Below are 16,824 nucleotides of genomic sequence, written 5' to 3'. Positions count from 1 at the left end.
AACACAAAGATGTTAGAGATGCCAGAGTCATGGGATACCTGCCAAGAGATGTGGAACCAGTCCAAGAGAAGAAGTGTGTCGCAGTCAACACAGCTGAAAGGAATGGGAGATCTGAAGAGCGCTTTATATATCAGACATGGAGATAGAGCTTGTAGTTTGCCCTGCTGGTTTTCAGACGTGCTTCCTCCCTATAGTCCCTTTCCTCTGCTTTAGAATGGTAATGTGTATTTTGTGCCATTATATGTTGGAAGCCTGTGGTCTGCTCTTGGATTGGATTCGTGGATTGGGGTTAAAGATCACCATGAATCTTAAAAGAAACCTTGAACTTTTAAACAACGTTGATAGACCATGGGGAACTTTTAAAGTTGGACTGAATGCATTTTTACGCTATGATGTGGCTACAGGTCTATGGAGACCAGGGAATAGAATGTGGTGGTTTGGATAAGAATGGTGCCCACTGGCTCAGCGACTAAGACAAGGCATATTCATAGAGTTCTGAGAACTAGGAATGGACTCTTCTTTACTTCTGGGAATATTTCAACCTTCAGTCTACTCAGTTAACATTTATATTTTTTTAGTGCCCAGTATATTCCAGACATCATCTTACGGCCTTAATGTAAAACAGAGCAAAAGGATGCGTCTGTTGCCCTAACAGGATGTGATAATAAAGCAATGTACTGGGACTTGAAAAACTAAGCATATTTCTGACACCCTCCTGGGTGCTGTGTTACTCAGGACAGTTCCCTTACAGGTGCCTTGAAGAGAACACTTGGGGCTTTCAGTTACAGAGTAACTGGGCGGGCCTAGTCTAACTTAGATCAACCAAGACCAAGTGTTTGTTCAATGCTCAGCTAAAGACAGAATGTCCATCTCATCTTCCTCCCACAAGGCTCAGCAAAAGGGTGCCGACAGAATGTAAGAGCCAGAGATTTAGAAGCCTCAGGATGAAAGAGCGTCTTCTGGACACAACAGGACGATCATACTCATGGATCCTCAGCCCCTGTGTTTGCTGGCACAAGATCTGCACAAGGTTATCCTTGTAACGATTCCAGCATGGACCCGGCAGGGGGTCCTGACCTCCTACACACACTAGCTGAGGAGTTATTGACACTGGATGGAGGTAGAGCCAGTTTTAAGGATGTGGCCCCTGGTGGGTCAGCTGCTCCAGCTGCTGGCTCTAAGCCCACAAGTGTATGGGCAGCAAATCTTGGACTTGATGGGTTATTAAAAAATTAATAATTAAAAAGAGGATGTGAAGTTGGATGGAGTGTAGGAATATGGATCTGGCAAAAGTTAGGAAGAAGAGTAGGGGGGAAATGTGGCCTATCTGCACACTCAAAGGACGATAGTCTCAGAGAATTAATAAGAAGTATGTTTTCGACTCTTCCACTGCTGGTAGAATTGCAAGGTGGTACAACCACTCTTGAAGTCAGTCTGGAGGTTCCTCAGAAAATTGGACATAATACTACTGGAAGATCCAGCAATACCTCTCCTGGGCATATTCCCAGAAGTAGTTCCAACTGGTAATAAGAACACATGCTCCACTTTGTTCATAGCAGCCTTATTTATGATAGCCAGAAGCTGGAAAGAACCCAGATGTCCCTCAACAGAAGAATGGATACAGAAAATGTGGTACATTTACACAATGGAGTACTACTCAGCTATTAAAAACAATGGATTTATGAAATTCTTGGATGTATCTGGAGGATATCATCCTTAGTGAGGTAACCCAATCAGAAAAGAAGTCATTAGATATGCATTCACTGATAAGTGGATATTAGCCCAGAAACATAGAACACCCAAGATACAATTTGCAAAACACAAGAAAATCAAGAAGAGGGAAGACCGATGGGTGGATACTTCATTCCTCCTTAGAATAGGGAACAAAGTACCCATTAAAGGAGTTACAGAGACAAAGTTTGGAGCTAAGACGAAAGGATGGACTATCCAGAGACTACCCGACTCGGGGATCCATCCCATAATCAGCCACCAATCCCAGACACTATTGCATATGCCAGAAAGATTTTGCTGAAGGGACCCTGTTATAGCTGTCTCATATGAGGCTATGCCAGTGCCTGGCAAATACAGAAGTGGAGGCTCATAGTCATCTATAAGATGGAACACAGGGCCCCCAATGGAGAAGCTAGAGAAAGCACCCAAGGAGCTGAAGGGGTCTGCAACCCTATAGGTGAAACAACAATATGAACTAACCAGTACCCCCAAAGCTTGTGTCTCTAGCTGCATATGTAGCAGAAGATGGCCTAGTCGGCCATCACTGGGTAGAGAGGCCCCTTGGTATTGCAAACTTTATATGCCCCAGGACAGGGGAATACCAGGGCCAAGAAGCAGGAGTGGGTGGGTAGCAGAGCAGGGTGGGGGAGGGTATAGGGAACTTTCAGGATAGCATTTGAAATTTATATAAAGAAAATATCTAATAAAAAATAAATACATAGAAAAAAAGAGAAGTATGTTTTCAGAAAGAAAACACCTGTGAAAGAAAAACAGGTTCCTGTCTGGAGTGGATACAGGCAAGAGATAATGGGAGAAAAAAAATCAATATGACTCCCACACTCAAAACAAGCAGCATTTAAGTTCAAGACCACAAGAGACTGGAGCCTGTTAATTTTGTGGAATTTCTAAGACATCTGACGATAAAAGATTGGGTTCAGTGATACATATGGGTCAGGGCTTTTGAGAAAGAGATCTGTGCTGGAAGTAAGATATCTAGCGCCATCAGTACCAGCGTAATGTTGAAACACACGGCTTAGATTACATACAAGTTTCACACTCTCTAAGTTTCTCGGTGCCCTTTCTAGCATACTCAACACTCTCGTAGTAAATATCTAGTGGGGAGAATACAGTTCATGTGCAATAAACATGTGGGCCGTGGGGCGCAAAATCCTTTAGGACCTGCAGTGCTTGAATGAGTATGCTCAAAGGTAAGGAAGCTGAAATAAGAGGGCAAAGGAGTATAAAATAATCACAATGCAAGTAAACCGCTACGAAGAGAATCGCACAGACACCAGCTCCATAGATACCAGCCTGAAAGAAGAACATATCAACTGAAGCGCGTCTAAGGACATAAGCAATGTCTAATACCCAGTTTGGGGAGGTTGGGGATGTTGGAGTCCTTCACTTGGCAGGGCCTGACGTCACAGCCAGAAGTGCTGTCCTCCGGTGGGCTTCGGGAAGAGAAAACTGGCCCTTGGGCTGTGCCCGTGGCTGAGTTTTTTCATGGTTCCACATCCTGTGTGGTGAAACCATTTGTAGTTCCTGTGGCCCAGTTAATGTACTCCATAAATTTCACAGGTATCAAGAAATAGTTTCAACCTGCGAGCCGCAAGAGCACTTCCCGGTCTCAGGTTATTTTAGACACAGCACACTTTGCCCGTGAGTTTATTTTGAGAGTCACCATTTAACCAATGAACCCCCTTGCACAAGGAAAGAAGGTGCCTTCAATACGGTCTCCTTTGTGGGTTCTGACAGCTCCCGGGAGCTAGGGCTCATCTGAGTTGCTGTGAGAACTTTGCTAGTGAGAACCTGATAAGTATCACAAATGAACAAGAAAAGGAAGACTACATTCTTTTTTTTTATAATTATTTTCTTATTTTTATTTTGTTTATTTCTGTAGTGTAGTACAGAGACAGTTGTGAGCTGCCATGTGGGCGTTGGGAATTGAACCCAGGTCGTCTGGAAGAGGAGCCAGTGCTCTTAACCTTTGAGCTACCTTAGGTTTAATCGCCATTTGAATTCCACTGGCAAGAAATGGCCAAAGGTGGGCCTGGAGTCTCAGGCCTAAAAGCAGCATTTTGTTGGTTCTGCCTCTGTGGATAATACACAAAAGCCTCCAGCCAGAACACAGTGGTGCAGACGGAGGGGCGATGACACTCTTTTTAAATCTGGAGAATCATACAGTGAAACTGTGCACCGATGCGTATTAGCAGAAGAAAAATGACTGTTGTTGAAACTCATTCTAAACAAATGTATTAAAATATAAAAGCAGCAGTACAATTTTATACTTACTATCTTAGTCAGGGTTCCTATTTCTGCACAAACGTCATGACCAAGAAGCAAGTTGGGGAGGAAAGGGTTTATTCGGCTTACACTTCCACACTGCTGTTCATCACCAAGGAAGTCAGGACTGGAACTCAAGCAGGGCAGGAAGCAGGAGCTGATGGAGAAGCCATGGAGGGATGTTCTTTACTGGCTTGGTTCCCCTGGCTTGCTCAGCCTGCTCTCTTATAGAACCAAGACTACCAGCCCAGAGATGGTCCCACCCACAAGGGGCCTTTCCCCCTTGATCACTAACTGAGAAAATGGCCCACAGCTGGATCTCATGGAGGCATTTCCTCAACTGAAGCTCCTTTTTCTGTGATAACCCCAGCCTGTGTCAAGTTGACACAAAACCAGCCAGTACACTTACTTATATTGATAATCGAGATATTTAAAAGACAATCTGAGCACAATTGTTGTTCATATATCTTCAAGAGTTTTAACCAACAAACTCTCTGCTTGTGATATCACTTTGCTGCTATGTTTCTGAAAAGGTCATTTTTATTCAAAATTTTTTCAAGAAAATTTGGATTTTCCAAAAAACATATGAAATTAAAATATTGAAACACTGAATACAGATCATAACATTTCATTTAAAAAATACTTAAGGGACTATGAGAAAGATTCTGCTAAACTGAGAACATTCTCAACTTTAACTTTTTATACTGTGAGATATAATTTCCCTCTTCTCCCCTCTTCCCCTCCCCTTCCCTCCTCTACTCCCCTTCCTCCCCTTCTCCCTCCCTCCCTCCCTCCCTCCCTCCCTCCCTCCCTCCCTCCCTCCCTCCCTCCCTTCCTTGATTTGGGAAACAAGTCTATGGCTAATGCACACTATAAGAGTATTTGAGTTTAAGTTATTTTATTTAATTTTTTTAGGAAATGTTGAATATTTTTCCTTCATTCAAATTCATTCTTTATTCAAAAAAATTATGAGCCTGAACTCATCAAACAAATTGTATCAATTTGTGGCCTTTTGAATGGTGTACCCAATATAGATATTGAAGATGATTTAATATTTAGAATATAATTGCGATTATCTTTATACTATTGCCAATTTTCCACCATCAGTAGAATGAATTTTCTTTTAAAGTTGTTATTAAACTTACTCACTTGTTTGGGGGAGAACATCCCTGTCATGATGCACATGTTTTGGTCACTGGGCAACTTGGTGAGCTGGTCCGCTCAGGCCACCGTGTGAGCCATTGGGATCCAGTGTAGGTCCTCGAGTGTGGCAGCAAGAGCCTTGACTTGCTTACTCATGGCAGAAACCCCGATGGAGTGAATTTCCAGTCTCTTGTTGAATTTACTTTAAAAACTAGTTTGAATCATAGTAACTGTCGTAGTTTGGGTTTTACTGCTGTGAACAGACACCATGAACAAGGCATATCTTATAAAGGACAACATTTAATTGGGGCTGGCTTACAGGTTCAGAGGGTCAGTCCATTATCATCAAGGCAGGAGCACCGCAGCATCCAGGCAGGCATGGTGATGGAGAAGGAGCTGAGAGTTCCACATCTTCATCTGGAGGCTGCTAAGAGAAAACTGGCTTCCAGGCAGCTAGGATGAGGGTCTTAAAGCCCACACCCACATTGGCATACTTCCTCCAACAAGGCCATACCACCATAGTGCCACTCCCTGGGCCAGCCATATTTTCAACCCACCACAGTAGAAGCACTGATAAAACAATGCAAAGCAGGTACCCTTTAAATGGCTACAACTTATTTTCTCTTGGTGGAGGCAGCACAGTAACAGAGAAGAACACACACACACATGCACACACATATCCTCCCCACATGCACACACATACACACACATGCACACACACACATGCACACACATACCCCACACAAATGGACACACACATACACACATGCACACACACGCTCATACCCCCCACATGTGCACATACACAGACACAAACATGAATACACATACCCCACACACATGGACATACACACATGCACACACATACACACAACCCCCCAACATGCACACACACACACACAAACATACTCACATATACATGTACACACACAACCACACGTGATATGTGTGTTTGTCCTGTGAAAGTTAATTTGATCTAGGTAAAGGTTCTGACTGGAGAGAATGCTGTAATAGCATCTTATGCCACCCTGTCCCTGGAAATCCAAGGCCTCTCTGTCTCATCACATCTTAAAGCCCATATGACAGGATTAGACACTGGAGTGCCCAGGAGGTGATAGGTCCTGAGGTTCTACCTTTACAGGTGACATTAGTAGCTTTATGAAAAGCCCAATGGCTAGCCAGGCCTTTCTTCCATGTGAGGTGAGAGCAAGATGTGGCATCTGCGAGGAGCGGTCCCTTGACGCTGAAGGTACTGCTACCTTGGAGCATCAGAAGTGTGAGATGAATTCTCCTATTTGTGAGCTCCACTGTCTGTGTCACCAGCCTTCTCAGCAGGGGAGTAACTGAGAGGATATTAAATGGTATTTATGAAAGGGGGCTTTCAGGCTGTGGTCCCAGCAGTGCAACAATGGCTGTTTCCAGAAAGAAAGGTCAAGAATGCCACAGTTAATCAATCCATGAGACTGAATGTCTCAGCAGTCTCAACAGGGTGCTGGCGTCCCAAGGAACTCCCAGTCCGTGTTGGAACCCTGAAGAATTAGGCTCTAACACCAGTGGAGGAGCCTCCCGTAAAGCTGAGGGCAAGCAGGCAAAAGGCAAATGTCTCCTCCGTCTTTTAAGTGGGCTGCCGCTAGAAGGTGTGGCCCAGACTTAGGGTGTGTTGGCCAACCTCAAATGATCCAACCAAGGGACTCCCTCACAGGCACACCCAGCTGCTGGGGTTTTAATTGATTCCAGATGTGGTCAAGTTGACAAGCAAAGTTAACCCCACATTGTCTAACTACTAAGTAGCCTAACTAAGGCATGCAGGTGTGTGTACCACCATCCCTCCAAGATGTAGCTGGTCTTGTGAGACAGATCTTGGATTTTTTTCCTTCAATATCGCCGTCCTGACTTCCAGACATACTGTCTTGAGCCTGAAGGAGTCATTCTCCCTTCTCTTTGCTCTGTGAGCTTGTGAACGGGTTCAAAAATGCAGAACTGAGTTTGGCAGATGCAGTAACAGTTCACACCGGTGAAAGTGGGACTTTGTCTTCTTTGGTCATGAAAGACTAGATATTTGAAGGCACTGGAAAAACAGAGGTTTTTGTTTGTGTTTTTCTTCTGTGTGGTTTTAAAATGAAGCTCGAGCTTTAGAGCAGAGTTTGGTTGGGGCAGGTGATGTACTAGAATATTTAAGATCCACCAATGGTGCTTCATCGTTACCGCCTGGGAGGTAACACAGTGGATCCACCCTTGGCACCTGAATGTGTTAATACGATTAAGAACATTTTAAATATTAAAGGGAAGGAGGTGAGAAAAATATTCAAATAAATAATTCTCCCTCTGGAGAAAAAAAAAAATCCCCACAGACGGTGTGTGAGATTGTGAGGAGATAAAACTGATAAATGTTGAGAATAAAACTTGCCCAGGGTTATGTGTGCACACACAAGTGTTTACATAAATTTACACAGAGAGACAAGCATAGACTTATGGCTTCATATGACTGGCTTAAGTGTCAGGAACATAGTAACAGATGTCCACACATTCCTTTAACCTGCTGACCTGGTAATAGTAGAGGTGGGTCAGTAGCCTACTGTTATAGTTATATGACACGGGTTATAGCTGTAGCTATAACTGTTATCGTTTTACGACACTGGTTATAGTTCCTCAGCAAATACTCCAGAAACTAGTCAGAGAGTCTTTCTAAAGATGTGCTCCCATTTTTATCTCCATAGAGAAAGGAGAAAACATCAAGATTTCATGGCCATGAGTTAAAAATGACTTAATAGGAAAGGGGACCCTTGAGACACCAGTCTACCTGTGCAGCAGCAACAGTGGCAGTCTGCAGGTGTGTTTGTTAGATCACTGCCAGTGACGATGTAGGGACTGCAGAGAATGGGGGCTTATAGTGCCTGCAGGGTCAAAGGGGGTGGGGGAGACAATTTCTGAAGATGGAAGTTTAATACAATTGATTGAGTGCTTGTTCACATGCTGGAAACCCAGACAAGTGGGTTTCTGTCTGGGCCTCCTGGAGGGAGGGCTTTGCAGGGAGCTCCTAACTCTGGAAGACCCCAGAACTGCGATCTTGCCAGACCACACACTCATTTCTGCAGTCAGAGTGTCTTGAGCTGGAAGCAGGCACCTGGAGATGTTTTTGTCACACCAACACCGTATCAGGGATAAGGAGGCGAACCCTGGTGGCCACAGCTACCTTCTGCCAACCTGAAATGTGGAGGATGACACCAATCAATGTGGCACAGAAAAATCGCACATCGTCTGCCAGGTTGGCTTGCCATCCAATGAATGGCAGGAGCTGGCTACCGCCCTAGCTCTGCCTGGCAAGGCTTTCCTGGGCCTCTACAGGACCCATTGGAATCCAGAGTGCTTGCTACAAATGAACTAGGATTTGTCATTTAACTTTGAAGTCTCTTTCACACAAGAATGTTATGCAGAAGGGTCAAATAATATCCAGTGATCCAACTGGTAATATTCGACACAACTATAGACAGGCAAGATTGTCATTCTGTTGGGGAAAGGAGATTGTAAGAGACGCCTAACCTCAACGTTGATTAGAAACACCCCGTGGGCCTTTAAGAAAACAGGAACTGAACATTGTTTCATTTAAAACCCTGACCAGCTTATTAATGTTGAAAGTCAGACATCTATATAATAATCTGGCTTTTAACACGACTTCTCTTTTATGTTATGAGGTGAACTTCAGAAACATGGTCAAGGCAGTGAGGTGGTTAAATTAAATTATAGCTAATGGGAAGACCAGAAGTTGCTAATTAGTATACGGATTTCTAATTGTCCCACACTATAAAAAAATCGTATTTTATTCTGTGTTGCATAATAAACCCAGCAAGGACACTGCTTTTAAGACTAGTACTCAGTGCGGTTTACTAGCCGAGACACTATAGCTACGGTCCTTCACTCTGAGAGCAAGCTTGTCGCAGGGATGTTGTTACTTCTGATGGGAATGGGAAGAGACTGACAGGAGAGAGTGTGTGCACTGTCTTCTCCTGAGTATACACTAGAGTGCAGCAGGGCTGCCATCCTTCACAAAAACTTCATCGAGGAAGTGCTACCAGAGGAAGGGAGAGTGCAATACGGTGTCAGGAGAACCTAACCAGCGAGTCACCTATGGAGAAATCCAGGCGTTGGTGTTTCCTCAGTTATTCCTCAGGACCACTGGGTTTGGCCCACTGTCTGCAGGACCAGGTCAATATTTCAGGGATTTACTCATGGGCAAGCCTCCCGAATCTTTCCTCTGTAAAGACAGATACAGAGTTAGTGAAGAAAGAGCGAGAGGTTCACCAGCCAAACTGGCCGAATATGGAGACCACGTTCCATGGCATCACCAGCAAGTGAGGCCTCTGAGCTTCAGCATTGACCTCAGAGGACAGCATCAGCTAAGGAGAACGACCAGTGTCCTAGCCGGTCATGGGGCCTGACTGTCGCCATCAGGATGAGTCGGCTGCTGCCTAGATGACTGCAACTCCACACTGACCTCAGAGGTCACGTGACTTCACCGGACGTGCCGTCATGAGTTACTCTTGACTCCTAACTATCCTATTTCTTCTCATCTATTTATTTTAGAGATTTGAAAATCTTAACTAACTTATATTTGGCTGAAGATTTTCAGGCTTTCTTGGAAGTGAGTGGCCAGTTCCTGCTGCTACCATCACCGACCTTGAGAAGTAAATTCAAAGCTTGTATTTACGAGCCTGTAAATACAAAAGCCCGTAAAGCTTGTAGTTTGTGTGCAAGGTGCCAGGGCACTCTCCACCTTACCTCTACTTTCATTGGTGGGATAAACGTAACAAGTCCCAGTGGCGGGGTACAAATTCTAAAACATGTAAGAAGATGGTGAGAAAAAGCAGTTATAACGTCTCCATTTATTAACTCTGTGTATGATAGAGGCCAGCGGACAACTTGCTGGAGTTGGTTTTCTCTTCCCACCCTGTGGGTCTCAGGATTCAAACTGGAGTCATCAGGCTTTGCAGCAAGCCCCTTCACCCGCTGAGCCATCTTAGCAGCCCATGGGTTCTCTTTCTGTTTTAAAGCAGCATAGTACAAAGTGGGTCTATAGATGACATCATCAAAGAGAATAGGGCAGACAGCCGAATTGTCGACTGTGTGATAGGATCACGGAGTGAGCATGAAGTGTGGGAAAGCGCTGATAGCCCTACCCCAGATTTCCCTGACATCCAGAGTACCATTGCTTTATTCAGCTCAGGACCACATGTGCTGAGAATACTGAGAGACTGAAGTACTTTCAGAGGAAAACAGCCCAGATGGAGATGGGACTTGAAACTACGTACAGACACATGGTATGAAGATGCTGGTGATATTTAGATGAAGAAAGAACAGGCTTTGTGGGAAGCAGGGGCGGCTGACTTTCTGAGTATTTACTCGGCCCTTTGAAGGATTTCAGACTAGTGGTTAGTCATAACAAAAGGGAATAGTTTCTATAAGTTGGCATGGCCAACTGCTTTCAAGGTAACCATAGAGAGACGACTGTCTTTGTTGGAATCATGGCCTTGCTACTCTTTTCTTTTTCCTTTTCTTTTTTTTTTAATTACGTATTTTCTTATTTTACATTTCAAATGCTATCCCAAAAGTCCCCCATACCCTCCCACTAACAGAATGAGCTGGCTTGCTCCCAGGAGCTCTGACTTTGAAGGGACACAGGCAGAGAGAAAACAAGCTTTTGATGGAGATACTTTAGAGAAAAACCAATTCTAAGTAGAGTTTAATAAAGTCTATTAGTTTTGAATATGACCTGGCCAGCCCCCAATAACCAAGGCAGAGTCCTATGGGTTTTTTAAAAATCAGCTCTAGGACAATTACAGGGCGGGGTATTACTCCTGAGTCTATTTTTCTATTCACAAGACTGCTTGCCAGCTGCGTTACCCACGCACTTGCTGTTCGAATCCTGCTCAGATTACATCCGCTGCAGCAGTTCATCCCAGGGCTGCATTTCGCTCGGACACGTGTTACTGCTCCATCCCGTCTAATGGAGACCTCTTGTTCTCCCCATCTTCCTCCTCCTTCATTCTCCTTTGTCCTTCACTGTCCTTCCTCTTCCTCCTTGTGTCCCGACCTTCGACCCCCCAGCATGGTCACTCAAACTCTACCTCTCTCTATTCTCCCTGGTAATTGGCTGTGGCCATTTTTATTTAGCCAATAGTTTTAAATTAGGGACAAGGCTTACACAACAAAGCCTGGTGTATGTAGGAATTTGCTCCTCCTGGAGCAACAAGATCTTGGGGTACAGAATTTAACATTTGAACACATAGGAACACCAGACCAACCCCCAACAACTAAAGATTAAGTGAAGGGGTGTACTAGGCAAAATATAAAGCTTCGTCCAAGTTACCCCGTGAGTCCCTCATTACCATAGATGTACCTCACATCATTATAGGAAGTCACACTCTTCTTTGTCTTCTGACTCAATAGTTTGACCCCTAAATGGTTAATAGCACTACAAATTTAACAAATCAGTTTTAGGAATTCTGGTTCACTTATTTATCCTGCAAACCGACACAACCCAGCAAACCCCGAAGTGCCTTGCATGCAATACAAACACGTTATGGGTAAATCATGAGATACAGAAGCAAGAAGGCCCTGGAACATTCTCATTTGACTATGTGAGGAACAGTCTATGACATTAGATTGCTTTTTAAAAGCGTGATAATTTATTGTTATCTGGCTTGAGGGCTGCATATGTTAGTAGCATCTACTTCTCTCTTGGCACGTAATGGTGGTTATGTGTGGTACAGGAGTGTCTTCCAATGATAGATCTCATCTTGAGCCTTCACGAGTGCACTCTCATGACTGATCAGCTAATGTGTTCATGGCTTTTGCCATCAGACTATAAAAACTGGACCTTGTCCATGGGGAAAGAGCAGATATACATGTAAAATAACCAAAGAACCTGCAGTCTATCTCAGATAAAGATTACCTATATATCCTATTGACAGATGAGAAATTCAAGCTCAGATAAATGGAATAACTTACCATAGGGTGGGCCCTATGGGAAATTTGAGCACTTGGCTTTCATATCCCAATCTCCAGCTCAATGGTGCCATTTGAAGCTGTACCCTGGCAATGTCCCACCCTTTTTCCTTCCCCTTCCCCATCCTGTTCCCTTCCCTCCTTCCCTTCCCATCTTCTTCCAGCCATGCCTGCCTTTCCTTGTGACTTTATTAACATGTATCCTAGAAGCATCCAGGTGTGATTCATAGAGCTATCTTCTTTATCCATACTGTGTTCTGAAGTTGGACTCCCTTTTGAATCTTGACAGTGCTGCGTACGACGCTGTCCTTGACAGAAATGTGGCCATTAAGAAGCTCAGCAGACCCTTCCAGAACCAAACTCACGCCAAGAGGGCTTACCGGGAGCTGGTCCTCATGAAGTGTGTGAACCATAAAAACGTGAGTTCTGTGTGGGAGGTTGTGAGATGAGAGGAAGACAGCAACTGCTCTGCTGGCGGCAGGCTTGCTTTGCCAGCTCTGTCTCCTAAGGTTGTTGGTTTTGCTCATGTGCTGAATTTGGTTTTACTGTCCCCATGGTAGCTTCCTGCTTTAAAAATTACCCAAAAGCCATATGGCATTGAGGAGATGAATGTGACTGAGATGTCCCTATTATGAAATTAACCTTATTTGGTTATCATGCTCAGAATTAACCCAGGAGCCTCATGCTTTCCAATCAAACTGAAGCCCCCAAACAAACAAAACACCCCCAAAAGCCTCATAGGACAAAACATTTCCTTATGCTTTGGGTTCATAAGAAATGAGGGAAGATCTATGTCACCATATTGTCTCCTGTGTGCTTTAGTCAGGCTGAAGCTTCAGCTGTTGAAGGCCCCTCCCTGCTGTGTGAGCATCTTGCTTTGGAAGAGGGAGGCAGCACACACAGGAGAAGCAATGGGAGCAGGGCCATCCAGAGCCCTTGCTCAGTGTACCTGGGTGGAGGTGGCCATTGCTTCAGAGTCCAGTCTTAATTAATGTCAGGTGAGGACCTCAGTCTGTGTGCCCTGGGTCCTCTTAGTGAGGAGAAAGCCAAGAAAATTTTTAACTTTATGATGGCAATTCTTAATAATTATTACACGTTTATTAGGCACATTTTTCACACAAATATGTAATAATAAAATTATACTTTTATAGATAGACTTAAAAATAAGTCTTCCCACTTAGCCCTAAAGTATAAACAAACCTAGAATATGTGAAATTATCAATATATTTTGTAAGTGAGATTGTATCATATGGCAAATCATCTACCAGAGCAGTAAGCAGCAAATTATGCTTGGCTGAATGGTGTTTGTGATAAAGCGACAGCGTGCCTCTTTTATTCCATTGCTCCACCCCAATGCGACTTCTAGAAAGAAACCTGGATATGATAGGAAAAATGATTCTCAAAAGTCACACTGTACAAAAGCAACAAGGTCTCTCAGTTTGCAATGTCTTGGTCACGTGACCAGGGAGGGGGACTCGGATGTCAGGAAGGAGAGTGAAACAAACCCATCGCAGCAAAAGCTGATGGGTACAGGGGGTGAACAGCTGGGAAGAATGTTTGCAATATGTGAACTTCTACCTACTTAATCCAGAGCCTGTGGAGGTCTGGAAAGATCTTATGGAGAAATTCCCAGCTGCTTGGCCAACTTGAGAGACATGTTCTCCCTGGGGTGGTTTGGATTCACCTGTGCTTTCTATGTTCCTATGTTGAAAGATTGGTCTTCAGTCTTGTCATGTGAGAGGTGGCCAGCCAGGCCTTTCAGAAGAGGGATCTAAGAGGAGTTGCTTAGGATAAAGGGAGACATGTATTTAGAAGGGATGAGCATAGCTTTCGTGGGAGCTCTGGGATTCCATGAGAATGTCTTGTAAAAGTGAGCCCAATCCGGCTTCCTGCTTTGAGGTATGATTGTTCCCTCCTGGGCATCTCCAGAACCAAGTTCAGGCTGGCACCAGGCCTTGGAACTCCCAGGACAGTGACTAAACAACCTTGCCATAAAGTTACTCCACTGTCAGCACTGCCTTATAAAAGGAGAAAACACTTGAGACCTTCCTCTGATGTTGACTGCAATATCCCTGCATATCCGGGGGTTTTTGAGAACCACTCCTCAAGAAAAACAAAGACTTCCAAATTTCTCTGACAACTTAGAGACAACATCAAACCCACTATATCCTCCTTTTATGTTTGTGTATGTGAATATATGCATATGAACTTATTCAAACCGTTTTTAACAAAGAGAAAGCTCACCTACAACCAGCTGTAATTCTTCATTAATACTCCACATAAAGGGAAAGGCTATTTAAAATGGGAGTTCTGTTAATCCTTTGAAAAGCAAAGAAAAACAATGCATTGATCTCATTAAAATTCTTTTAAAAATTATTATTTTATTTATGTACATCCCAAATATTGCCCCCTCCTGGTCCCCTGTTGCAGAGTTAATCCCCCCTTTCCACCTCCCCTTCACTTCTGAGAGGGGGCCACCCCCATGCCCAGGTATCCCCCATCTCTGGGGCATCAAGTCTCTACAGGATTAGGCACATCCTCTCCCACTGAGGCCAAACAAAGCAATCTTCTACTACAAATGTGCCAGGGGCCTTGGACCTGCCCCTGTATGCTCTTTGGTTGGTGGCCCAGTCTCTGGGAGCTTCCAGGGGTTCAAGTCATTTGACACTGTTGGTCTAATAATAGGAAAATCCATTTAGAAAAAGAAAACCCAACTCCAGGAAGTGATTGTTGCTATGACAAGGTCATGACAAATGCTGACTCATAGCTGAGCCTCACCAGACTTTGGAATAAAGCAACTGAATCAGATTCCTGCTGGGAAACACTATTCAGAAGTGGAAGTGTCTGTGAGGATCTCTTCTGGAACTGAGCTATGTGTTGGGCGCTTGCCTAGTGGGCTCAGCACTGGACAGCAACACACGAGCTTTTCGCTGGGACGTTAGGGGATATGGAGAGATGACTCAATGGGTGAGAACATGAAAAGCTATTCCTTCTGAAAGAGATGGGTTAAATTCCCAGAATTCCCAGCACCTGCATGGTCACTCTCGGCCACCTAGTTCCGAGGAATCCAAGGCCTTTGGCTTCTGAGGGCAGAGTGCACAAACATACGCTCAAGCAAGAAGTTATAAAATGAGTGCCTAGGAGAATGGGAAATAAGAACACAGAAGAAGAAATGGATCACGATGCCCTTCAGGCTCCACTTCCCAACTTGTAGCAGTGTGATTGGCCTGAGATCATAGCTGATGGATCTTGAGAGGGGAAGCAGGGGGATGGGGACAGGGCAGACCAGAAGCAGGGGCCTGGGACAGGGCAGGCCAGAGGCTAAGAGAGAGTAGGTCACAGTGAGCGTGGGGAGAACAGACTCTCCAGAGGCAGCTTCAGTGAGACAGTCCATTTTAATGGGGGAACAAAGGCTATTAAAAACCTTTGGGGGGGTGAGAAGGGGCTATCAGGGTGAGTGTACATCATTGGCCAGGGCCAGTGTGCTGGGGATGCCTCATTTGCATACAGAGTAATTCCAGGTGCTGCTGGACATGACCTTATAAGGAGAAAGGAAGTTTAATCTGGCTATGAGGATATGGGATAGTAGATCTCCTCCAGTGGGACATAGGAAATGCAGGCCCAGGGTAGAGAGGGGAGCAATGCTATGCCTGTTAATCTCAGGATGAGATTTCTGGGGTTAGGACATACCTCGAGCCCACTCTTGCTCCATGTCTGCTTCCTACAGCTCTACAGCTCTACAGCCCCCCCCCCCCCCATATCATGGGAAACCGATATTGAAAGCAACCTGTAATCTTGCTTGACGATGCCACAAGACGATGGAAGTTAGCCTTAGTCAATCCTTATGTGGTGTGTATGTGTGAGAGCGTGTGAGTGCATGTGTGTATGTAACTGTGTATGGTCCAATTTTTCTAAAACAAAAAAAAACCCTCTGCAATGAAACATTACTTTATGAGATGTATTTGATGTGTGGGAAATAGATGATGATCACGTGACGGATGCACTACATACACGAATCAAGTGGCAACTTGACCTGTCATCCAACACTCAGAAATAACAGACACTTATAAGTTTAAAACATTGGGTGCCTCTGTGCCTTTTAAAAAATAATTTATCCAAGCAACAATGAAAATGAAAAAAATTATAGCAATGACTCCATTTTCAGTTCTTTATGGTTGTATTGTTTTATGCATGTTGTGTGTGAATGCCATGTACACGCTTTCCGAAAAGCCACTGAATTTGTCTGTGCCCTGAAATTATTTAGATCTCAAAGTTTTTGGTAAAGTGGATTTCTATTCATAGCTACATTTTAAGTGGACGGTTCCCCTGTCTATCTTTTTATTTTCCACTCATACATCAATGTGTAACATGTAAATGGGAAGGACCTGTGGGGTTATTTATACATATGATTGACATGGACTCGTGCCAAATGTCATTTCTCAGGTTGACTTACCTCATCACCTAATTCACAGTGTCACTCTAAACTAAACAGAATTGAATTTAGCCAACTTTTCAACCTGCGTTTTGCAGAATTTTTCATCCTTACTGTGGGCAAGGTTCATCCTACCCCACCCCCACCCCAGTACTGACTGGGGCATTGATTGAAGTAGTATTTGATTGGCATATAGAAATAAAAGAAAGCTTCAATGCCAAAAGCAAAGTATG

The 16,824-nt window shown here is 44.1% G+C and overlaps 1 protein-coding gene across 17 annotated transcripts in view; it reads left to right on the top strand.

Moving 5' to 3' along the window:
• Mapk10 (mitogen-activated protein kinase 10) overlaps positions 1-16,824 on the top strand; it is a 304,058-nt gene that overhangs the window by 203,443 nt on the left and 83,791 nt on the right. For all 17 annotated transcript variants that reach the window (NM_001081567.2, NM_001318102.1, NM_009158.3 and 14 more), the window contains one exon: positions 12,449-12,578. In NM_001081567.2, the coding sequence (NP_001075036.1) occupies positions 12,449-12,578 (130 nt within the window). The remainder of the gene's footprint in view (positions 1-12,448; positions 12,579-16,824) is intronic.

This window comes from Mus musculus, chromosome 5, assembly GCF_000001635.26.
Source record: "Mus musculus strain C57BL/6J chromosome 5, GRCm38.p6 C57BL/6J".
Lineage (NCBI taxonomy): Eukaryota > Metazoa > Chordata > Mammalia > Rodentia > Muridae > Mus > Mus musculus.
The sequence above is the reverse complement of the archived record's forward strand: the minus strand, read 5'-3'. Positions and strand labels throughout refer to the sequence as shown.